The sequence below is a fragment of the Trichosurus vulpecula genome, chromosome 4 (assembly GCF_011100635.1).
Source record: "Trichosurus vulpecula isolate mTriVul1 chromosome 4, mTriVul1.pri, whole genome shotgun sequence".
Lineage (NCBI taxonomy): Eukaryota > Metazoa > Chordata > Mammalia > Diprotodontia > Phalangeridae > Trichosurus > Trichosurus vulpecula.
This window is the reverse complement of record NC_050576.1, coordinates 101291932-101315875: the sequence shown is the minus strand read 5'-3', so window position 1 is coordinate 101315875 and position 23944 is coordinate 101291932. Positions and strand designations below refer to the sequence as shown.

Genomic DNA, 23944 nt, shown 5'->3' with positions numbered 1-23944 from the left:
TCATGGGTCAGGATCTCAGAGCCAGTACTAGGTAGTTATGCCCAGAACAGCCCAGGAATTAAGTCACAGGATCTGGGACTCAGTGGCTTTCTAATCCAATCTGTACTTAAAATTATCTCCCCTACAATATAACCAACAAGTAGTCAGCCAGTGGTTATAGCCCTTCAGTGAAAAGGAACTAATTCCTTACTTCCTAAGACAGTCCATTCCATGTATAGATTACTTTAATTATTAGGAATATTTCCTTATATCTCATGGTTCCCTGTTGGCTTCCAAGTAAAGTCCAAACTTCTTAGCCTAACATTCAAGGCCCTCTGTAATCTGACTCAACCTGCTTTTCCAAGCTATATTGTTTCCCACTACTCCCTTATAAATATTCTATGCTTCAGCCAGACTTGCTTTTCCCACCTCTGTGCCTTTGTCCATGTAGTTGTTTCCACCTAAGATGCCTTCCTTTTTCTTTCTATCAGTTTCTATCCTACCCATCCTTCAGAGTTCTGCTCAAAAGCCATCTCTTTCAGGAAACCTTCCTCGATTACTACAGTTATAAATTATTTCACCCTCCTTGACATTCATCTGGTACTTTGCACCATCTCAGGCACTTTTCATGCCCTGATTTATATTGTAATTAATTGTTTGCCCTCAGGCTCTTCACAGCATCCCAAGGACTCAGTTTCCTAACAGAGAGAGCAGTCGATTCCTAGCTGGGTAGTCTGTAGAGAGAAGGCATCATTGACAAGAAACTTTGCTTAGTCTGTGTCATCCCCTTGGCATCAATGTTGGGTTTTGTTTTTTCCCTCTGTAGATGACGGCTTACGGTGCCTTCCTCCACAAGGGCTCCTTCCTACGCAACTACTTCAACATCCTGGACCTGCTGGTCGTGGCCGTGTCCCTCATCTCCATGGGCATTGAGTGAGTAATGACTGGGGACCGTCTCTGAGGAAGGAGACCTCATGAGATGCACAGCACCGACCCCCAGACTAGGAGGTTTCTGAAGCTCTTGGTGCCTTTCCCATAGCCCAGGGCTCATGAGCTTCACACAGTAACAATGGCTCATACTTTATATAGAATTTAAAAGTTTATGAAGCATCTTCCCCCAGCAACTCTGAGAGGGTGGTGTAAATAGTAGTACAAATACTAATAGTTTCCATATTTAAGTCATTTAAAGGTTTGCAAAGTATTTAACATATATTTTCTCATTAGATCCTCATAGCAACTCTAAGACAGGTGCATTATTACTCCCATTTTACAGATAAAAAAACTGAGGATCAAAGAAGTTAGGTTAGCTCATCCAGGATCACATGGCTAGGGAGTGTCTGAAGTAGGATTTGAACTCGGGCCTTCCTGATTACAAGTCCAGGAGTAAGTAGTTTAACTATTATTTTCAACTATCAGAAAGGCAGCATGTTGCAATGGAAAGAGGCCTACATCTGGAATCAGAGGACCCGAGTTCAAATTCTAACTCTGACAATCTCTATGACCTTGACCAAATCGTTTTCGTACCTCAGTACCCTCGCCTGTAAAATGACAGGGCTGGCCAAGCTGATTTCTAAATTCTCTTCCCAGAAGAAATGAGATGTGGGTAGTATTTAAAGGAGAGAAGGGAGGTGACTTAGGGGGAGGGAGCTCAGGAGAAAAGGAAGTGTTTTGGGTGGAAAGAATGGCTTATTTGACGGCTTAGAAGGAAGAAGCCAGTAGCTGGCAGGGGTCAGTGAAGAGTGTTACCCAGCTGGAGCAGGGTTATAGCAAGGGTCTCCTTCCCGCTCCTCACCTCGCCCTGTATTCCCTCCCTCACCCCCTCAGATCCAGTACCATCTCTGTGGTGAAGATTCTCAGGGTGCTGAGGGTGCTCCGACCCCTCCGAGCCATCAACAGGGCCAAAGGGTTGAAGGTGAGAGCTCAGTAGGCCCTGGACCCACTTCCCCTGGGAGGGGAAAGAACACGGAGGTATCACAGCACCCAAACAGCCCACACCAAAGCACACATTGGTACATTGATTCACCAGCCTGGCTGAGACACCGCATCCACTCTGGGTTCCTTCCACAAGCCCTTCACAATGGGACCTTGGAAGTGTCCACTGTCAGTCCCTCTCCTTCCAGCCGGGGGAGTCCCCTCTCTTGCCACTCAGCTGCATTCTTGGGACTCCCTCAAAGCCTGGCGGCCGGCCGTGAGTCTGGTCTTCACCCCATCCATTCTCCATTACTCAGCACGTGGTTCAGTGTGTGTTTGTGGCCATCCGGACCATTGGCAACATCGTTTTGGTCACCACCCTCCTGCAGTTCATGTTTGCCTGCATCGGAGTCCAGCTCTTCAAGGTAAGAGGCCCCCATTTCATCCAGATATCATCATTTGTTCACCATTTTCTAATTGATGGATACCCTCTTTGTTTCTAGTTCTTTGCTATCACAAAAGGAGCTGCTATTAAATATTTTTTACATATGGACCACTTGTTACAAGGATTTATTTTTTTTCTGGAGTGGGAGTGGGAGGGAGAGAAAATACTTATTAATTGGGAAAAAAAAATTTAAAGCGGTGTGCTCCAACCCCTAAGTGCAGAGCAACTGGCCCTTCCTTATGGAGGATGCCAATCTGATTTGGAGAATATTTAGGGAGGAAGTCTCTGAGGGTAGTGGGGTATTTGTTCCCCCCTGGAAACATCACTGTTTCCCATTTTCTAGAGGGAGAAGGAACAGTAAGACCTGAGTCCCTGGATGTTTTACTCTGGCTGAGCCTCACAGGGCAGCCAGCCCGCTCTGTGAGATCATGTGGTACAACAGAACCATGATTGGATTTGAAGTCACAGAACCTGGGTTCAAATCCTCCCTCTGCCATTTATTTACCTGCTCTTAGGGCAAAGTCATTTTATTTCCCTGGGGCTCGGTCTCCTCACTTATAAAATGTGCAGGAAGTAAGTATGGCCTTCAAAGTGAGGTATCAGACTTGATGGTGTATGATGTACCTTTGAGACCTCACATGTATAATGGATAGCACGTCGCTTGGCTTCTCAATGGGGGCGGAGGGAGTGGTGCTAGAAAGAGGAAGAGAATTTGGAACTCAATATTTTTTTAAAAAAGAATGTTAAAAATAAACAATATGCCTTTGAGCTCTAGCAATCCTGTGAAGTGTAAGTGCTGCCCTTAACGCTATTGTTAACAATGTTTATTACATTATGGTATATCATTTTATATCATATTATATCATATCATATCAAATCAGATCATATTATATATTGCATTTCATTATATCACAGCGTAGCTTATTAACAATGTTATTATTAACAAGAACAATGTTAAGCTGTTATTGTAATGATGGTCAAGTCTATCTTGTCCTGCCTTCCTTCCAAAAGGTTAGGGTTTTCACCTTCTTGAAGGTAACAGGGCCAAGGAGACTTCCCTGTTTTCAGAATCGATAATTCTTCACTATCACGCTATCCTGATGTCCTTCTGGTTCCACTTTTTAATTCAGTTTCCATGACAACAACATTCTCTCTCTCTCTCTCTCTCCTCTCTCTCTCTCTCTCTCTCTCTCTCTCTCTCTCTCTTTCTCTCTCTCTCTTTCTCCTTCTCTTCTCCTCTCCTCTCCTTTCCCCTTCCCACCTCTCACCTCCTCTCTCTTCTTCCTCACTGTCTCTGCCTCTCTCTGTCTTTCTGTCTCTGTCTGTCTGTCTCCCTCCTCCCCTACCCCCTGTTCTCTTTTTTCTCTCTCCCCACCCCACTCAGGGGAAGTTCTACAGCTGTAATGACTTATCTAAGATGACCGAAGCTGAGTGCAAGTAAGTTGCCTCCCTCCAGCTCCTGAAGGAACCTCCCCACCTGGGCATGATCAAGGAAAGGTTCCCCAACTCTCCACCTGGGGCTGCCCAGGAATGTCAGCTAGGAGGATGCTGGTGTAGTGGGTGATGGAGAAGATCTGATGGTGTCTTAAAGCCTGGAGGTCTGGGGAAATTGGGAAGAAATAAGAGGCAATGTGGTACTGGGGGAAGAATCCTTGCTCTGAATTAAGAGACCTTGTGCTTTAATTCTGATTGTTTCTTATGATGTGACCTCGGACAATTCACTTAATTTCCCTGGCCACACTTTCTTCATCTGGAAAATGGGAGCATTGGTCCCTTTAGCCTTGAATCTATGATCCTGTAACCCTATGAGAGAGTAAGACCAGGGGAGACTCAGTGAAGAGACACTCCACCCCCTCACTGGGCAACCGCGTCAACTCTTCTGCTTCCCGTTTAACCCTGAGCACCTTGTCAAACTAGATCGTCTCTAAGGTTCTTTCTGATTCTATGTCCTATGGGTCTAGGACCCCATAGAAAACCCGCCCCTCCATGGCTTACCTTCCAGACTGACATATGGGATCTACATCTTCTTCATCATTTTCTCTGCTGTTGTTTTCCCAATAGCCTTCCCCCCTCTCAGAGCCCTCCCTTGTAACAAAGAAATACCTCCAATAAGGATGACATCAGAAGATCATGCACTGGGGGGGATTCCTGTGGGCTCTATGCCTCCCTTCCACTTTCTAGACATGGGGGACAGGGGAGTCTGAGTTTCTCTGGGGTGGAGGGAGGCCCCAAAAGAGGGTTTTCAGGGAGGGAAGAAGGCAGCTAAGCCACTCAAAGGACTGGGCTTCCCTCTCCCCAGGGGCTATTACTATGTGTACAAAGATGGGGACCCTAACCAGATGCAAGTATACCCCAGACAGTGGCTGCACAATGACTTCAACTTTGACAACGTGCTGTCTGCCATGTTGGCTCTCTTCACCGTCTCTACCTTCGAGGGATGGCCCCAGTGAGTGTGGGGATTGGGAAAGGTGGGGGAGGATACAAAATGAGCATGGTAACGGCTACCTTAGAAGGGTAATTGGATGGCTAAAATAATCTTTTTTTTACCCACCCCCACATGCACACATGTACCCAGCAGTGTGTATGTGTGCCCACGCTGAGAACATGTTTAATACTTAGAGATTGCAAGTAGAGCAGGGCATTGTTATAGAGGACCTCCTTCTCGAAGCAAGTAGAGTGCCCAGGGATTCATGGGTAAAATAAGTAGGTCACCCCTGTCAATCATATGCCACTGGAAGCATTTTATAATTGCTACAGGCCGCAGGAGGCAGCATGGAACTGAGAAAAGGCACTGTGCAAACCTTGGAATAATAAGACATTCCTGTGCCTGCTTCTATTTAATACAAAAGAGGCAGAGCTCACTAGGGTTGGAGCCAGGAAGACCTGAATTCTAATCCCACCTCTAACATTTACCAGCTGTGAGGCCATAGGCAAATCACATAAGCCATCCAAGCATCAGGTTCCTCATCTGTAGAAAGGAGGTCATCTTACCTTGTAGGAACCACCTCACAGTGTAGCTGGGATGCTCAATGAGCAAACAGATGTAAAGATCATGAAAGCTTGGAAAGCGTGATATAAATGTGGGTTATCATTATCTTCATAAACATCAATCCCATACTCAAAAACCTGCCATGTCTCCTTAGTGCCTATGGAAGTACATCATGGTTCTCATCTCTGTGGCACTCTACTGTTCCTTAAAGCTTTCCCTACAATAATCTGGACATGGCCAACATGAAAATTTATTTTGTTTGATTATGTATATTTGTTATAAGGCTTCCCCCCTGCTTTTTTTTTAAATGGAAGATGAGAGAGAGAGGAGCTAGGTGGTACAGTGGATAGAGCCTTGGGCCTAGAGTCTGGAAGCCTGAGTTCAAATCTGGTTTCAAACACTTACTAGCTGTATGACCCTGGGCAAGTCACTTAAAGTCTGTTTGCCTCAGTTTCCTCAACTATAAAATGAGACCATAGTAGCATCTACTTCCTAAGGTTTTTGTGAGTATCAAATGAGATAATATCTGTAAAAGCATTTAATACAGTACCTGGCACATAGTAGGTAATTAGCAAAATGCTTATTCCCTTCCCCTAAATTTAAATTTTAAAACTTGTTCATTTAAAAGAAATTTAATTTTTAAAAATCCATAGATAGTACAAATATTATTCTTACTATTAAGTCCAAAATCAGCCTGGCATTCGAGGCTCTTTCTGATCTTGCTTCCCTTTGTCCTTCCATAGGCTTCTCTACAAAGCTATTGACACACATACCGAGGACATGGGCCCTATCTACAACAACCATGTGGAGATGGCCATCTTCTTCATCATCTACATCATCCTCATTGCCTTCTTCATGATGAACATCTTTGTGGGCTTTATCATAGTCACCTTCCAGGAGCAGGGTGAGACCGAATACAAGAATTGTGAGCTTGACAAGAACCAGGTACCCTCCATGCCCATCAAGGTGGGATTGGGGAAAGGGAGGGAGGATTCTTATTACCACAACCCCAAAGGGAGGTTGGGTGGAATTGGGGTGTGGGAGGGATCGTGCCAGCTGATAGAAAGAGTCCATCCCAGACAAAGGGAGTAACTCTTTGGTAGTGCCAAAGTCTTCATTTGCCCTTAGTGCCCAGCACTCCACCTAACATGTATTCACTGAGATATCTGGCTAGAAAACCTGGGATGGAATGCCATGAATGGCCTGAGATAGAGTGGGAGGTAGATTGAGAGCTCACCAGTTGGGTGAGAGCCAAGATAACCAATGGTGTGAGATTTCAATGGAAGGCTTCCCCCTCAAGGCCCTCACCAGGATGGCACAACTTCCCCAGAGCAGACTGGGCACCTCCACTAGGCCACAGTTGACATCATGCAGATTCCCCCACAAGCAGTCACCTATCCCCTACTACCCTCTGGGGGATTTCCTGTCTCCCCCTTCATTCTGATGCCCCTTAATTCAGCGCCAGTGTGTGCAGTATGCCCTGAAAGCCCGACCACTGAGATGCTACATCCCCAAGAACCCTTATCAGTACAAGGTGTGGTACATCGTCACATCCTCCTACTTTGAGTACCTGATGTTCGCCCTTATCATGCTCAACACCATCTGCCTGGGCATGCAGGTAAGAGTCCCCTCAGGCCAGCTCACCAGCTCCAGGGGAGGGCCCAGGTCCCTGGGCAGGGCAGAGGGTAGATCAGGATTCCAAGGTCAAAGAAGGCCCCCAAGAGACTTTTCACTTGCAGACTGAGGTCCTGGCCCTGGGATGATTGGGTTGGCATCTCGGTAACACTTCAATTAGGAATGGATTTAGTATTCGCAGAGCAGGTGTATCTCTAAGGATTCCAAAGTTAGATACTTCATTATCATGCTCATTTTTAAGCTTTGATTAATCATCCCATTGCTTAAATAATCCTACAACTGTTTGAGGTCCTTTACCCAACCCTTTACCTCTATGACATCTCTAGCAACTGATTGACAATCAAATGCTGTACTGGGCACTGTACAAATAGAATTACCCAGACTGAGCCACCATAATCCTTTACTCTCCCTTCCCAATCCATCTCCCCACCTTTCCACTTCCACAGCATTACAACCAGTCAGAGGAAATGAACCACATTTCGGATATCCTCAATGTGGCCTTCACAATCATCTTTACCTTGGAGATGATCCTCAAGCTCATGGCTTTCAAGGCCAAGGTGAGTGTTGGAGGTGTCATTCATGGTCACGAAGCAAGGCAGGCATCAGGGTTGGAAAGGAGAAGGGATCCCTCTCAACATGGAGAAACAGATTTTAGCTTATAGGAACCTAGAGTCATAGATGGAGAGCTGGAAGGGATCTTAGAGGTCACAAAACCAAGAGACAAGGAAAGTGAAAATCATCGAGTTTTTGGGATTTGCTCAGGGTCATGTAGTAAATGTCCTAGGTGGGATTTGAACCTAGATATTCCTGGATCCAGGTCCAGTGTGCCACTTACTACATCACACTGCTCCCTCCTCTTGGAGTCTGCATTCACCTATATCCCCTTTCATCTTCCTCCTTCTTGATGCTATCAACCAATAAGCAGAAAGCAGATGTCCCTCGATCACCTCTCACCTCTCCTCCCAACTCCCCACCCTATCACTCTTCCCTCCCCTTCAGGTCTTGGAGGTGAAGAAGTCACTCAAAGAGACTTGTAGCCCTTAGTGACAAAGGAAATGAAGTATTCTTTCTGTGTGCCTCTTCTCCTTCTGCATGACTGGGCCCAGGGTCTGTTACCTCCCCTTGTATTCTCACCCTCCACCTACTTACTACTTTGGGCTCAGAGGAGAGAGAAGATGGGAAAAGATCAGGATAGCCATATGGGGAATCCGTGTTCATAGAGTGTTATATGGTTGACAAAGGGTTTTCTCCCACAACAACATTGTGAGGGGGGCAGTATGAGCATTATTATTCCCATTTTGAAGACGAGGTAAGAGGGGCTCAGAGAGTTAAACGGCTTGCCCATTTTGCCACAGACAGTAAGTGCTGGAGCCAAGGTTCTAACCTAGGTCTCCTGGCTCCGAATCTAGCACATTTCCTATGCAGATGTGAGGGGGGGCGTTCTGGAGTACCTGATTTAAAATTGGATGATGGAGGTGAAATCACTAGAGAGAAACCTGGTTCCTCACTCTCCCTCAAGGTCTGGGCCCTTAACAACTCTGCCCAGCATCGGCAGGGAATCCCAAAGGCCTCTGCTGGCCACCAAGGATGCTCTCCTCCCAGGCCACTTTCCCCTTCCGTTGCTCTCCACTCCCTCTCTCCTTTCTCCCCTTCACTCCTGTTCCCTCTCTTTCTCAGGGCTACTTTGGGGACCCCTGGAATGTGTTTGACTTCTTGATTGTCATCGGCAGCATCATCGACGTCATCCTTAGTGAGATCGATGTGAGTTTCAGGAGATCGTAGGTACCCAAAACAAGGGTAAGGTTTCCAGATGTGCAGATTCATTCATTGATTCGGCAGACATTTAGTGAGGGGCTACTATATCAAGGATGCTGTGTTGTTAAGCACAATGAAGTTTTTTTTTTTAATGTGAAAGTTCCCTCCTCAAGGACTTTACAATCCTATAGGGGAGATAAGACATGTTCTCAAATAAATACAGCTTTAAACTGCACTAAGGCTTTTGGGATACCTTGTATAATACAAGGTAGGATGTGACAAATTCCAAAAGAATATTACAGAGCAAAAACTAAATTCTGTGTAATGAAAATATCCAAAAAGCTTCACCCTAAACATAATGCACCTCCCTCCCTTCATTACAGAAGTGGAGGGCTCTGGAAACAATACTGCATACACTGTCAGACTTGGTTAAATGTGTTTGCTGAACTGCTTTTCTTTCTTTTATCAGTTCTTTGTTTTAAAAGGAATCTATTTTCCCAATCCTCAGATACTAATAGGATCATGGACCTAGAGCTGGAGAGGAACTCAGAGGCTGTCTAATTTAACCTCCTCATTTTACAGATGAGGAAACAGAAATCTGGGAAGATTAAATGATTCACCCAAAATATACAAGTAGTCCGCATCAGAGATGGGATTTGAACCCAGGCCTTGTGACTCTAAGAGCTATTGTTCTTTTCACTATGTGGGGCTATTTTTCCCTTTTAAAAGGGGTCATAAAAAGGTTAAGAATAACTGTATAGGGCAGCTAAGTGGTGCAGTGAATAGAGCACCTGCCCTAGAGTCAGGAGGACCTGAGTTCAGATTCAGCCTCAGACACTTGACACTTACCAGCTATGTGATCTTGGGCAAGTCACTTAACCCTGATTGCCTTGCCTCCCCCCTCCAAAAAAAAAAAAAAAAGAATTGTAGAGGTCTTATTGTCAAATCCCCTCAGTTTACATTTAAGAAAGGGTTGGGGTGGACCATACTCACTTGTAGCCTCTGTGATAGGGAAAGTGAAGTTGGAAATGTTTATGATCTATAAGGCAGATACGAGGTGGGAGGGCATTCCTGGGGACAGCCAAGACAAAAGCAAAGGGGAGATAGAGTATCTTGTGTGAGCCATAAAGAGAAGGCCAGTTTGACTATAGAGTGCAGGAAGAGGGGTGGTGTATAAAGAAGCTGGAAAGGAAGGTGGGGACAGGTTGGGAAGGGGATTAAAAGGCAAATAGGGGATTTTATGTTTTATCTTAGAGGTAACAGGGAACCACTAGAGTTTACTAAGTAGGGGAGTGACATGACCAGACCTGGGCTTGAGGAAAATCACTTTGGCAGCCTGTGTGGAAGACAGATTAGAGTAGGGAGGGGGCAAAGAGACCAAATAATGACACCAGTGTTAGGGGACAGGAGGAGGAAGAGGAATTAGTAAGCAAACCTGAGGTGTAGTCAGAGAGACAGGGAGAGAAGCAGGATAGCACAGAAACCACAGGGGGATGTTTGTTGCTATTGCTTTTAATGAGGGTTTTAAAGGGAAAAAGGCATAGTTCACAATGTCAGTGTTACAAAGAGACCAAGGGGAATGAGAACTGACAAAATCTTGGATTTGGCAAATGAGATCCTTGTTATAGAAGTTTCGATAGGGATGGGAACAAATTTCAATGGTTTATGGAGTGAGTAATGAGGAGGTAGAAGTAGGATTAAAGGTCTATGAAGGGTAGGGAACCTGCATCCTCCAGGCCACATATGGCCCTGTAGGTCCTCAAGTGCAGTCCTTTGACCAAATCCAAACTGGGCCACATGTGGCCCTCTAGGTCCTCAAGTGTGGTCAGCTGGATCCAGTTGGATTCTGTCAAAGGGCCAGAGTTGAGGACCTAGAGGGCCACATGTGACCTCAAGGCAGTAGATTCCCCACCCCTGGAAGATGTTTGGTGGTGAGAAGGACACAAGATGCCATTTAGGGATGGAAGCAGGCTTAAGGGAACATTTTTCAGAAGTGGGGAAGACTGAGTCTGTCTGTAGACACAGGAAAGAACCAGAGCAAGAAACTGGGATGCAGGTAAGACGTGGGGCAACTTATGGCAACTCAAAGGCAGCTAGGTGGCCCAGTGGGCAGAGCCCTGGGCCTAGAGTCAGAAAGACTTGAGTTCAAATTAGGACTCAGACACTTACTAGCTCTGTGACCCATGGGCAGGGGGCCTAACTTCTGTTTGCCTCAGTTTCCTCAATTGCAAAATGGGGATCGTAATACTTTCCAGAGTTGTTGTGAGGATCAAATGAGAGAATATTTGTAAAAGAAAAAAAAAGTGCTCACCACAGTGTCTGGTAAATGGTAGCTGCTACATAAGTGATTCCGTCTTTCCTCATGAAGTCTCAGTGGAACGAGGACAGCTTAGGAGGAAAACTCCTTTGCAGAGGTTGAGCACCACAGATGTAAAGCATTACTTATGATGTCAGACATTTTTTCAATGTGTGGATCCATTTTCCTGGATTTTTTTCCCTTTTTTAAAAAAAAAATTCTTTATTATGAAGATTGGCTTGAGGAATGGGAAGGAATAGAGATATAGGAGAAAACCTAGGTGAAATAAAAACATGTAATAATAAGAATCCATTTTTCCTCTTGATTTATTTTATTTTGTTAAATATTTCCCAATTACAGATAAAAAATTTAAACATTCTTTTTTTAAAGCTTTAAGTTCTAAATTCTCTTCTTCTTACCCCTTAAGAAGGCAAGTATGTTATCAAATAGTCATCTATTTTTTAAAAGAGTTCAAGATTAGTGAGTTGGCCCTAGAAAGGAAGAAAGGCACTTCCTCTGAGTCAGGAGATAAGGTGAAAATTGGACAAAGATACAGGGAAATTTTGAAATGGAGATGTGATAACAGAGAGGCTGTGAGGCAGAGAAAAAGGAAGTTGATTGAATAATCTTGTTGTCTGTGAAACAGGAGGTCAGGTCTTCTCCCAAGAGTAAGGAAGTCAGGAGTAGATTTAAAAGAGTGAGGAGAGCAAGATAGATCAGTCTGGAACTGCCAGGGAAAATAGAGTTGAAGAAATAGATTGTCAAGCAACGGTGAGGAAAGCAAGGAAGCATTTTTAGCTTCCTGACAACCACTGGCAATGCATTTCAGTCTAGGAGAGGAATCAAAGCTAGTTCTGGCAGCGATACAGGCATAACAGAAGGTCAAAGGAATTCTAGGGAGACAGAATATCATTGAAGTGACTGACCAAGGCAGGCTGCTAAGTGAATCCTAAAGAGACTTAATGAACCAAGAGGATAGGAAAGGATCAGGGAGCTAGAGGTGACATTGGGGATGAAAATCAACTTGGGTAGAGAAGGAAGAGTAGGTGTGGTAAGGTCCGAGTGGGTGGGGCAGGTCAAGGGAACAATGAGATTAAACAGAAGAGGAGCACCTCTGGGTGAGAGTATTCTTGGTGAGATTCTAACAGGGTATACCTCATTTGGCCTGGAAGTCAGGGAAGAGAGGTGAGGGCTTTAAAAATTCATAGGGATCCCCTCTGAGTTTATCACTGCCCAGTTGAAAGTTGTTTTTGCTGCCTGACTCCATGGTGTAGGGATCTTGACCACTGAGGCTGGGAGGCCCATTACTGGGGATGAGTGAGAGCAGAGCTACAACTAAGATGGGGCAACCAGCACTTTGCCTCAGAGTGCTGAAATCCATAGGGTGCTAACACTATTTGCAGTCCTTGGGGGGAAAAACCCACTTCCCTACCTCAGGGGAGTTCCTCCTTGACCTAGCCCTGGTCACTACACCTTCCCCCAACCCTCCTAGCTGCAGCCTCCAAATATCCTGAGATCTCCATCATTGGCCCTATTTGACTGAAATGAGGGTGGGATTCACGCTGCTTGCCCTGGGCATAAAAATTGTTAGTTATGACTCTGTGTGAAAGAAAGTATATGAGATGAGAAGTCCTGCCACAGGCTGGCCTTCAGCCATGGAGGTAACTAGGAACAAGGTCAGACAGGTGAGGGACTGATGAGTGGTAGGAGACAGGGAGGGGCCTTCTAGGGTCTTGGCTGATGAGTTGTTCTGTTGTTCATCAGACCCAGGCTGAGGCTCCAGTTCGACTGGAGCATGTGTAGATCAGACAATGACAAATAATGCTGCGTATGGAATAACAGAGTTTGGATTCTGGGCAGGATGTGTACAGGATGTGAGGATTGCATATTGAGGTTTTTTTGTATCTTCTCTAGAGAGCAATGAGACTTTTTTGTTTGTGGAGAGGGGGGAGGTGTTTGTGTGTGTATGTGAATTTTCTACACGTGGGATTTATATATACAGCTTCCGGGGGAAATAGAATTCCAGAATAATCCCCTAGCTTGACTGTTCACAGGCCTCCTGGAGAGCAGCAGGGTCTGAATAAAATCCCAAAGTGTTGCTTGGTTCCCCAACAACTAGAGTCATGGCTTGATTTTTTTTAAGTCATCAAAGAAGAACACTGACTTAGATATTCTGAAAGTTATTTATTTTGTTTTTGAAAGATGGCTTTTTTTTTTAGCAACAGCAGATTTCTCCTCCTAACAATGTTTTCTTAGGCTCATGTGAAAATTCATTTGAATTCCTTGGGCACAAGCCAGCTGAGTCTGGAGGGAGGCAACTTAGTCATGTGCTGTGTGGCAGAGGGAAACCAAACTGGTCTGGAGTAATAATAGCTAGCATTTACATAACACTTTAAGGTTTGCAAAGTGCTTTACAGATATTATCTCACTTTATCCTCAAAACAGTCCTGGGAAGTGAATCCTGTTAGCCCCATTTTGCAGATTGGGAAACTGAGGAAGAGAGAAATTGACAGGCCCAGGGTCATATGGCTAGTTAGTGTCTGAGTTAGTGTTTGAACTCCGGTCTTCCTGACTCCAGGTCCAGAGCCCTGTCCACCGCACCAGTAATTGCAGTAGAAGCAATAATGATGCTTCAGTACGTCCAAGGGTCTGTGGTTTCACCAGCATGGGAATGTAGCCGACAACAGCTGACCTCAGTCCCCGCCTTGGTCAGTGGCTGCTGACCTGTTGGTGATGAGCCTCACCAAACTCAGCCAGGCTGGTCCTGTACTCACAGCCTTTCCAGCTTGGTGGAAGCCTCTGGGGATTACAGTCCACTGACAGATAAGCTCTCTGGCAGTAGGGATTTTTCCATGTATTGCGGTTGTACCCCCAGAAACAGCACCCACAGTGCCTGGCATGTAATGGGCATTTAATGAATGCTTATTGGTTGACAGTTTTTGAAAATCCAGGATCACCTCTGTGCCAGGGAGGGCAGGACTTGGGCAGAGGAATAATGATAATAAAATAATGAAGAGTCCCATGCCCTTTGGCTCCGGGCAGTCTTCCCCTGCCTTGGACAGTCGCTTATAGAGAATAACAACTTTCATTTGTGTATGTCCAGTTTACATAGGTTACAGCTTTCATAGATAAATATAAATGCCTCAAGAGGAAGCACTGTCTTTCCTGTTTGTCCTTGTTAGTTGGGGGGCCTAGCATAGGGCCTCACCTATAGTGGGTATAGAGATAGAGACTGGACCTATGATTTCACTCTTAGAGGGAACTCCCAGAGAGGGAAACTCCCTCTACCGGTGCAGGTAGGAGCCTTCTTTGCAATTTCTGTATGGTCTTAGACTTTGCCTATAACTATGGGAGGTTAAGTGATTTGCCTACGGTCACATAGCCAGGATGTGTCAGAGACAGGACTCAAATCTAAGTCTTCCCAGCTCCCAGGTCATTTCTCTGGCCTGCTGCCTCTCACACGCACGTAATAGATGCTTCTATTCTCCCGTTTTTATCAGATAATCTGTAAAATGAATAATCTATTCCCATGTAACTGGGCATTGACTCCATTGGCTTCCCCTGAACCTGCATCCCTATGTGCAAAAAACTTTTCACAAATGGATCCCAGCTGTCCTGTCCTCCACCTCCCAAGGGTCAAGTGGAGTTGCATCTTCATTCCCTCTCCCTTTCTCCACCTTATCTCCCAGTCCCTGGGCAGATTGGGTCATAAAGATTTGGCTGTGCTCTCCCCACCTGCCCTTGATGCAAGCAAATAGCATCGTCGAAATCTTGGTCTTTGACAAGATTTCTGCAGTTGAAGTACAATGCCGTGAGGAAACTACCTGACTGAAGGGAGCTATATGAGGTCCAGGTCCAGATGCAAATCCTTCTGAAACATCTGGATTTATCTGGATCCCTTTTCAAATGAAAAAGCAGTATTCCTCTGAAGTGCCCATGTCTATCAAGAGTGTTATATGTGCCAAAGCATCCTCATATCAGAGTGAAGAATTCAAATTGAGTGTAAACAGACCTTGGGGAAAGTAGAAGGACCCAACACTTCTGCCACCTGGTTCCTGTCCCTCAGCTCTGCTCCTCCTCTCCCCTCAATGCTTTCCTCTTTGCCATTTAGGAACAGATTGGAAACCATTTGGCCCCTCTGGTTTAGAACCCAAACTGAGTTGCTTGTACCCTGTCTTTGTCTCCCTCGTATCCCCTTGCAAGTCCTGGGTCTTTCCCTTATCTCTCCCTTCCTCCCTGCTACGTCCTATCTCTCTGATTTTCTCTCTTCCCCTCCTTTCTTCTCTCCACAGACTTTCCTGGCTTCCAGCGGGGGACTGTACTGCCTGGGAGGAGGCTGCGCCAACACTGTAATTCCTGACTGCATGAGCCTGCCCCTGGCCCTGCATGATGGCTTCTTCCCTGTCTCTTCCCCTCCTGCTCTTCTTGAATCTTGCTGAGGGCAGAGGGATGGGGGTGGGTACTGGAAACCAAGAGGCAGCCAGGAAAGGGAGGTGGTGGTGGTAATGGTCATCATGGTGGTAACAACATGCCTGGCTTTTTCTCAGTGAAATTTTGAGACCTCAACACAATAACCTTCACTGGAGAAGCCCTTCCCACCCACTACCCTCCACCCCAATTTTTATAGATGGGGAAACTGAGACACAGATAATTTTGCCTTGACACATATGAGTCAGTAACCAAACTAGGAATAGAATCCAGAACCCCCGACTCCCAGGCTGTTATTTTTTTTTTATTTCCACAAGTTCATTCCATAGAGTGAAAGCATTGGGACACAAGAAGCAGGGAAAAGACATTTCCTTACAGAGGTCATGGAAATTTCCATACTGATAATGGCTGGGGGATGTGGGTTCACCTTAGAGGCAGGGAAGCAGTCCCTATCAAGCAGAGCCAGATTAACCCTGCTCCAAGGGGGCTGCTCCAGAGGCCTCAGCTCAGAAGCCAAGAGGGAAGCCTCCTTCCTTACACTAATTTCTGGGGCTGCTTCCCCCGGCAGGACCCTGATGAGAGCGCCCGCATTTCCAGCGCCTTTTTCCGCTTGTTCCGGGTCATGAGGCTGATAAAGCTATTGAGCCGGGGTGAAGGTGTCCGAACGCTCCTCTGGACCTTCATCAAGTCTTTCCAGGTATTTCTCAGCTCCACAAAATTTATTCCTCAGTGCCCTCTGTGGGTCTATAGTTCGGGTGGAGTAAGAGACCCCCTTCACCTGGCTGCTGGGGAGATGACAGCTCATCAAAGCCAAGTGAGAGGCATCAGCTTTCTGTCCCCCAAACCCGGAGCCCCATTGACATCAGGAAGTGGCAGACCCATGAGTCCCTTAGAGGGAAGAGGGGAGGAGAGGCATTATGGCAATATGGCATAGTAGGTGTGCTGGTCTTAGAGTCCAAATATTCTGGGTTCAGGCCCTGACTCTGATATGTCTTAGTTAGGCAATGACATCACCCAGTCTCTCAGTGCTCCTGGGCAACTAAGTCATTCCAGAGGAGTTACCAGTCTTTATCGGTGGAACCAGTTTCCACAGCAGGAGTTTAGAACACTGCTGAAACCAAGTCTGGAGCAAAAAGGAGAAGGGCCAGGGAGAGCGCTTGTCCCCTGGGGGCCCCCATTCGGGGACACACCGCCGCGCCCCTAACTCTTCCGGTTTTCTTCACTAGGCTTTGCCGTATGTGGCGCTATTGATTGTCATGCTCTTTTTCATCTATGCAGTCATCGGGATGCAGGTGAGGAAGGGGCTCAGGAGGGAGCCCTGGGCATAACCACGGGGCTGGGGGCCCTCCTCTTAGAGTGAAGTCCCAACGCTATCCTGAGAAGAGAGGAGGGGGAGGAGCAACCATTGCTCTCTCTACCAGTATCCTAGAGCAGGGAGGGAGTGGGACTAGACCCTGAAGACGGGAAAGCCCAGGAAGCCTTTGCCAAGGTGGGCCTTGTCTGCCATGCCTCCTGCATTCAAAACATGCTCAGGCTCTTGACTTAAGCATCATTCCTCACAGTTGTACTATTTTGGGTGTTTTTTTTAACCAGACCTGCAATTAAATGGTTATTGTGAGAAGGGAGGGTCTTGAAGAGGAAATACCTTCTATACCAATGCAGATCCACACCTTCTCTGCAATTTATAGCCTTAAAGAGTGACCTGGGGCTCTCAGAAGGGGTGTCTTGCTCAGGATTACATAGACAGGATGTGTTTGAAGTAGGATTTGAACCTGGATTTTCTTGGCTCTGAAGCCAGCTCTCTGCCCGCTACACCACACTGCCCAATGTTCTATAGCATAAGAATGGCCTTCTCCTCATCCTTGCTCCTTCTCTCCCTGCCTCCTCCCCTTCTTCCTCACCAGCTCCTACCATTTGAGGGTTGACTCTGCCCAGCCTGAATAAATGGGGAGCTCTGCTGGGGTTCACCCAGCTTCAGTTCCAACAATGACCCTGAAAAGAGGAGGGAGGAGGCCAGACTGATTCATTGTTAGAAGCCATCCATCAGTCCTTACAAGTTTACCTGATCCCAAGAGAGAACCAGAAGAAATCCTGAAAGATAGGTAGATACAAGTCGGAAGCCAGACTATCCCTTAAGGAGACTCTTGAAGGCCCAAGACGTCTGAGTTTTCTGTGCAAACCACACACACACCAGCCCATACCCTGAAGTGTTCCCAGTTTACATGAAATGCTACCTCTGGGGTCTCTATTAGGAAAAGCATCATTTAAAAAAGGGCATTACCCTTCAAAAAGCCCTTTCGCATAAAGGATAGAGACCTGGCCTCAAAGCCATGAAGACCCCAAGTTTCAAGGCCCACCTCTATGTAACATAATGGTGGGTTAAAACTGGTCAAGTCACTTAACCTCTTACTGCTCTGGGCAGCTCTCAAAGCCTATATACAGTATTTGAATTCCCACTGCATATTTGCATTAGACTAGAACCAATTACCACGTTTTTATAATTTCAAATAGTGCAATTTTGAATGCATGAGACCACATTAATTGGGATTTGGCTATAAACTTCAGAGGAGGTGCCTACCTGTCTTGCTATGAGCTTCCTCATCTGGATGTCTGGCCCCCGCACTTTGTTCTTTAAAGCCTCATCCTATGACCTGATGAGAGGAAGATGTTCATCTCGTTTAGAATAATAAAACAGTTTCTTTGGGGGTTTTGTGTTCTCCGGGCTTGAAAGTGTAGAAAGTGAGAAGAATGGAGAAGTGGGGAGAAGGTAATGAGGGTGAGGAGCTTGGATGGTGAGAATAGGAAATAAGGCTGAACCTGGGAACTGTAGCCCTCTTTGCCCTGCAGATGTTTGGGAAAATTGCCATGGTGGATGGGACCCAAATCAATCGTAATAACAACTTCCAGACGTTCCCACAAGCCGTGCTCCTGCTTTTCAGGTAGGAGTTGTGAGAATCTTAACTAGGATTTTTTCACCAAAAACAGTAGAATGGGATTGGGGGGGGTTAGAGGTGTTTGGTGGAGGGGAGGGGATTAGATGAACTACACATTGGTAGAAGACTTCAAGAGAGGGCATAGATAGTGGTTATAAGGAGGTAGTGAGTCTTCAGAGGGAAGAAACCTCCCCCCATCCTAGTGGTATTGGCATCCTGGGGCAAAGCATCATTTGCCTGTGCTGGTTATACTTCGGGGACACTTCCCGTTTTCCCTTCCTGACTACTGCATCAAAAGCTACCTCGATAAGAAATATGTTTCCTTTACTCCTCAGTTTGCTCCCATTTAAGCACATGGACAGTTCCTCTGTTGCACTACCATATCCCCTGGTAGCTGGAATCTAGCTAACCCAGTCTGGAGCTCCTGGGGGCAAAGACTTCAAGCTTCTATTTCTTAAAATCTGCCTTACTATGACTCCATACAAGCCACTCTCCCTCAGCATCCCTAAGTTTTCCCCCTTGGGAAAACAAGCTGGGCTTGTTTTGGCCCTAAGGAGTCTCTACAATTCAAAGTCATACGGTCAAAGGGCAAAGGATAAATTGAAGCATGATAGTTAAAAAAAAAAAAGACAGTGATGAGTGCCGGTTACACAGTAACATAAGAGCAAAGCCAGGAAGGGGATCCTGGCATCCTGGCAAAGCCCATATATTCCAGGTTTGAAAAAGCTAACAGAAGCCTGTCTTGTTCTAGGTGCGCGACAGGAGAGGCATGGCAGGAAATCTTGCTGGCCTGCACCTATGGAAAGCTCTGTGACCCCAAGTCTGATGCCAATGTTGGGGAGGAATATACCTGTGGAACAGGTTTTGCCTATTTCTACTTCATCAGCTTCTACATGCTCTGTGCCTTCCTGGTAAGTCATCCATTTAGTCATCTCAGAGACCAGGGACAGGGATGAATATGAGAACAAAGGTCACAGATTTGCCTTTTTGGACTTTTCTTTCTTTTTAAACTTTCTTCTTCTTTTTTTGTTATTTTAATTAAATTTATTTTTTTTAAATCAAGAAACATTTCTCTTCTCTTCCGACCACTTCCTTCCCCTCCATAGAGAAAAGAAAAACAAAACTTGTAACAAATAGACATAGCCAAGCAAAACAAATTCTTCCATTGGCCATGCCCATAAGTGGGTATCATTCTGTACCTTGAGTTTACCACCTCTCTGTCAGGGAGTGGCTAGCATGCTTCATCACTGGTCCTCTGGAATCACGGGTGATCGCTACAGTGGTCAAACAGTTCCTCAGCCTGAATTTTTCTATCTCAGTCTATATTTAATCCAGGTCCCTTCACAAACTCATTAGGAAAAGGAAGACAATCACCTTTCCTTACTCAAACTAATCTCCCCATGAGTAAATCTGGAGCTTCTATTAGATGTCTGTTATTTTTTCCCTTATATCAATCAAAATTTTCCCATTTTATATATGTGTGTATATATTTCTGTGTGTACAAAATATGTAAAAATATTTCACACCCATGGTCCCCTACCTCTGCAAAGAAGGGAGGGAAGTATATTTTCTCATGTCTTCCTTAATTTAGGTTATTATAATTAAACATTAATTTGGGTGATTTGTTCTTCCATTTACTTTGTTGTAGTCCATATATTGTAGTCTATATATTTGTTGTGTGCATATATATTCATATATGTATATATGTGGTGTATATATATTATATATACACACATATATGTATACGTATGTGTGGGTGGAGAGAGACAAACAGACAGACAGACAGACATAGAGATAGGTTTCCTGGTTCTGCTTATTTCATTCTGTTTCAGTTCACACAAGTCTCCTCATGTTTGCCTGAATTCTTCATCACTTCTTATGGTCCCATAATATTCTATTATCTTCATGAATGACATTTTGTTTTGCCCTCCCCCCAATTTAAGGGCATCTACTTCATTATCACAAAAAGTGATGCCATGAATTTTGGTATTATATGAGATGATATCCTTTTTAAAAGGTCAGCCTGCAGAATATTGTACACAATAGTAGCAACATTTTAAGGATGATCAGCTGTGAAAGACTTGGCTACTCTGATCGGTACCATGATCCAAGACAGCTCCAAAAGACCCATGATGAAAAGCACTGTCCACCTCCAGAGAGAACTGATGAACTCTGAATGAAGAGTGAAGCATATCTTTTCATTTCTTTATTTTTCTTGGTTTTTTTCACAACATGGCTAATACAGACACATGTTTTGCATGTTTTCACATGGAATTCATATTATTTGCCTTCTCAGTGAGGAGGGGAGGGGCTAGAGTGTGAGGGAGAAAATTTAGAACTCAAATTTTTAAAAAATTAATGTTAAAAAGCCGAATATGGGGTTAAATAAATAAAAATTTATCTTAGTGATAACTGTGCTTCATAAATGCCATCTACCCTCTGTCAGTTGCCTCTGTCAGGTTTTCATTCCCTAGTTAGGAGTAGAAGGGTTACAAAGAAGGCAGCTTGCATAGCAGATGGAGTGCTAGAATTGGAGATAGGAAGACCTGGGTTCAAATCCCATCTCTGAAACTTATTAGGTATGTGACCAAGGGTAAATCACTTAGTAACTCTGACCTTTACTTTCCTCATCTATAAAATGCACATAATAATACCTGTAGTAAGCCGGGCATGGTAGCACCTGCCTATGGTCCCTGTTACAGGGGAGTTTGGGAGTTCGGAGATGCTATAGAGCTAAATTGATTGGGTGTCCACACTGTCTGGCACCAATATGTTGGGCAGCCTGAGGGGAGGATCTAATCTAGTTTGGAAACGGAGAGGGTCAAAGGTCCCAGGCTAATCAGCAGTGGGATTAAGTCCATGAGTGGCCACTGCCCTTCCAGCCTGGATGAGATAGAGAAACAAGAGAAAGAAAGAAAGAAAGAAAGAAAGAAAGAAAGAAAGAAAGAAAGAAAGAAAGAAAGAAAGAAAGAAAGAAAGAAAGAAAGAGAGAGAGAGAGAGAGAGAGAGAGAGAGAGAGAGAAAGAAAGAAAGAAAGAAAGAAAGACAGAAAGAAAGAAAGAAAGAAAGAAAGAAAGAAAGAAAGAAAGAAAGAAAGAAAGAAAGAAAGAAAGAAAGAAAGAAAGAAAGAAAGAAAGAAAGAAAGAAAGAAAGAAAGAAAGAAGAAAGAAGGAAGAAAGACAGGGAGGAAGAGAAAGAGAGACAGAGACAGAGAGACATTTCTATAGTATCCACCTGACAAAGTTTTTGTCAGGCTCAAGTGAGAAAATATGTGTAAAATTCTGTGTTATCAATTATTAATTTTACAGGAGATTTAATGCAACCTTATATTAAGGGGCTTCCTACAAAAAGTATTTAAATATGATTTCACTCATCCCAAAATCACGGTTTAGAAAGGTAACACCCCTCCCCCCAAGGGGACTCTGGACCCAGACAATTGAAGTCATTTGTCCAGTATCATGAGAGCCCATTATAAGGAACAAGACAAAAAGCAGTTTCCTCCTGGACCCCCTGCCCAGCTTTCTACCCACAGGGAAGACCTGAGGGAGCCAGCTCTTCAGCATCTCAGTCTTTTTCTCTTCACCAGTGGCTCCTGTCCTATCTTCCCCTTGTGCCCATCACTTCTTTTGCTTTTTGCTTGATTTGTACTGATATCTTATACTTTATATCATTTCCAAATATCTCTCATCCCCAGAGAGCTATCTCTTACAGTAAGGACTAAAAATAGAAAGGAAAAAAAGCAAACCAATCAAGAGTCTATGCAAAGAGAGGAGGAGAAGGGAAGGGAATAAGCTTTATATAATACCTACTATATGCCAGGCTCTGTGCTAAGAACTTTATAAATATTAGCAGCAATGTTTGCAGTAATTTGATTACATTCCACATCCATAGTCCCTCTCCTTTGCTGAGAAGTCTCCCCATTATTTCTAGCTTTTCATGCTTGGGAATTTTTTGGTTCCGCTCCTTGCAGATCATCAACCTCTTTGTGGCTGTCATTATGGATAATTTTGACTACCTCACCCGAGACTGGTCCATCCTGGGCCCACATCACCTGGATGAGTTCAAGAAGATCTGGGCTGAGTATGACCCTGAAGCTAAGTAAGTGCAGCCAGAGTGAGGGACCCTGGTCTTAAACTGTCCCCTAAAACCTCCATCTCTAACTCCTAATTGGGAGTCTGTTATACCACTAGTCTATTTAGACATCTTCCTGTTAAATCTCCATTTATCCATAATCCCTTGATGTATACCTAACTCTGAAATGATTTCTTGCCCTGGAGGAAAAAAGGACCAGAGCCTAGGGAAGGAAGTGCCTTGACCCATGGATACGGCAACTTCTGGCTCCCTCAGTTAAGTCATACCCATCCTGGTGATGGGCTACCATGTACCCACTGAGTCCTCTAAGGAATGGCTGCTCAGCCTCCCTCCCACCAAATCTGGACTTTAGAGAATGGTCTCTGAATCCAAGAGTGGGACATTCCCACATTTCCTAGCCTTCTTCCCCATCTCCAGCTCCCTGAGGGGTGGGATGATAAACCCAAAGCTGTGCTCTTATGCTTCAGGGGCAGAATCAAGCATCTGGATGTTGTGACCCTGTTGAGACGGATCCAACCCCCTCTGGGCTTTGGGAAGTTCTGCCCTCACCGGGTGGCATGTAAGGTAACCGATGGAATTTGTGTTTTGCCAGGGGGATCCCACATTGGAGGCTGGGGAGCTGTGGAGATTCCCTGGGTGGGAGGCACATGTGTCAATTCTGGCCAAGTATTTCCGAAGCCTTTGGGTACCCATATGGAGACTTATAAGATTCTTCTCTCAACTTTGCACTCTCCTTGTAGTGTAGTTTCACAGTATAGTAGCTATAGTAGAAAGCAGACCGGGCTGGTAACAGGAGACCTAGGTTATAGTCCTGGAAGAGACAGTGTTGCTTAATGAGTAGAATCCTGAGCTTGGAGTCAGTAGGTCCTGGGTTTAGATCCTACTTCAGACACTTCCAAGCTCTGTGACACTATCTCTTTACTCTTGGTTTCCTTCTCTGTATTGGATGAGAATGCCTCTAAGATCCATTCTGACTCTTAATCTAATATCCCATTAGTCTAAATCAGCCACTAACTCTCTGTGTGACATTGAGAAAGTCACTTCAACTCCCCAGGCCTCAGTATCCCTGTCAGATGACAAAACTGGATCAAAGGGTGGGAAAGGAGCCTTCCAGCTCTTATATTCTATAATCCTCTAGCTATTTTCCCTTAAATCCATCTTTCTGAAAGTCCACAAAAAAGGTTCCTGACCATCCTACCACCCACACCTTGTCCTCATCTACTCAGAGCTGATGAAAATGGTGCTTGCCATCCAAACTTAGCTCTCAATCCAGTCTGTTCCTGCAGTCCCATAGACCTTTCCCTTTCTTCGTGTAGCGGTTAGTAAGCATGAACATGCCCCTCAACAGTGATGGCACCGTCACCTTCAATGCTACCCTCTTCGCTCTGGTCCGAACAGCTCTCAAGATCAAGACAGAAGGTGAGAACCCCACCCCCTCCATGGGTTCCCCTTTCTCCTCCTAGTAGAGATATATTTTTAGG

At 45.0% G+C, this 23944-nt stretch overlaps 1 protein-coding gene across 1 annotated transcript in view; it reads left to right on the top strand.

Annotated features, from left to right (window-relative positions):
• Window positions 1-23944, top strand: part of CACNA1S (calcium voltage-gated channel subunit alpha1 S) — a 104571-nt gene that overhangs the window by 69314 nt on the left and 11313 nt on the right. Inside the window, exons 20-36 of the mRNA XM_036754197.1 lie at window positions 806-912; window positions 1804-1891; window positions 2208-2315; window positions 3720-3772; window positions 4635-4781; window positions 6068-6269; window positions 6784-6942; window positions 7406-7516; window positions 8637-8720; window positions 15303-15359; window positions 16007-16135; window positions 16665-16730; window positions 18286-18377; window positions 19123-19282; window positions 22342-22469; window positions 22931-23027; window positions 23780-23882. Of these exons, the coding sequence (XP_036610092.1) occupies window positions 806-912; window positions 1804-1891; window positions 2208-2315; window positions 3720-3772; window positions 4635-4781; window positions 6068-6269; window positions 6784-6942; window positions 7406-7516; window positions 8637-8720; window positions 15303-15359; window positions 16007-16135; window positions 16665-16730; window positions 18286-18377; window positions 19123-19282; window positions 22342-22469; window positions 22931-23027; window positions 23780-23882 (1891 nt within the window). The remainder of the gene's footprint in view (window positions 1-805; window positions 913-1803; window positions 1892-2207; window positions 2316-3719; window positions 3773-4634; window positions 4782-6067; window positions 6270-6783; window positions 6943-7405; window positions 7517-8636; window positions 8721-15302; window positions 15360-16006; window positions 16136-16664; window positions 16731-18285; window positions 18378-19122; window positions 19283-22341; window positions 22470-22930; window positions 23028-23779; window positions 23883-23944) is intronic.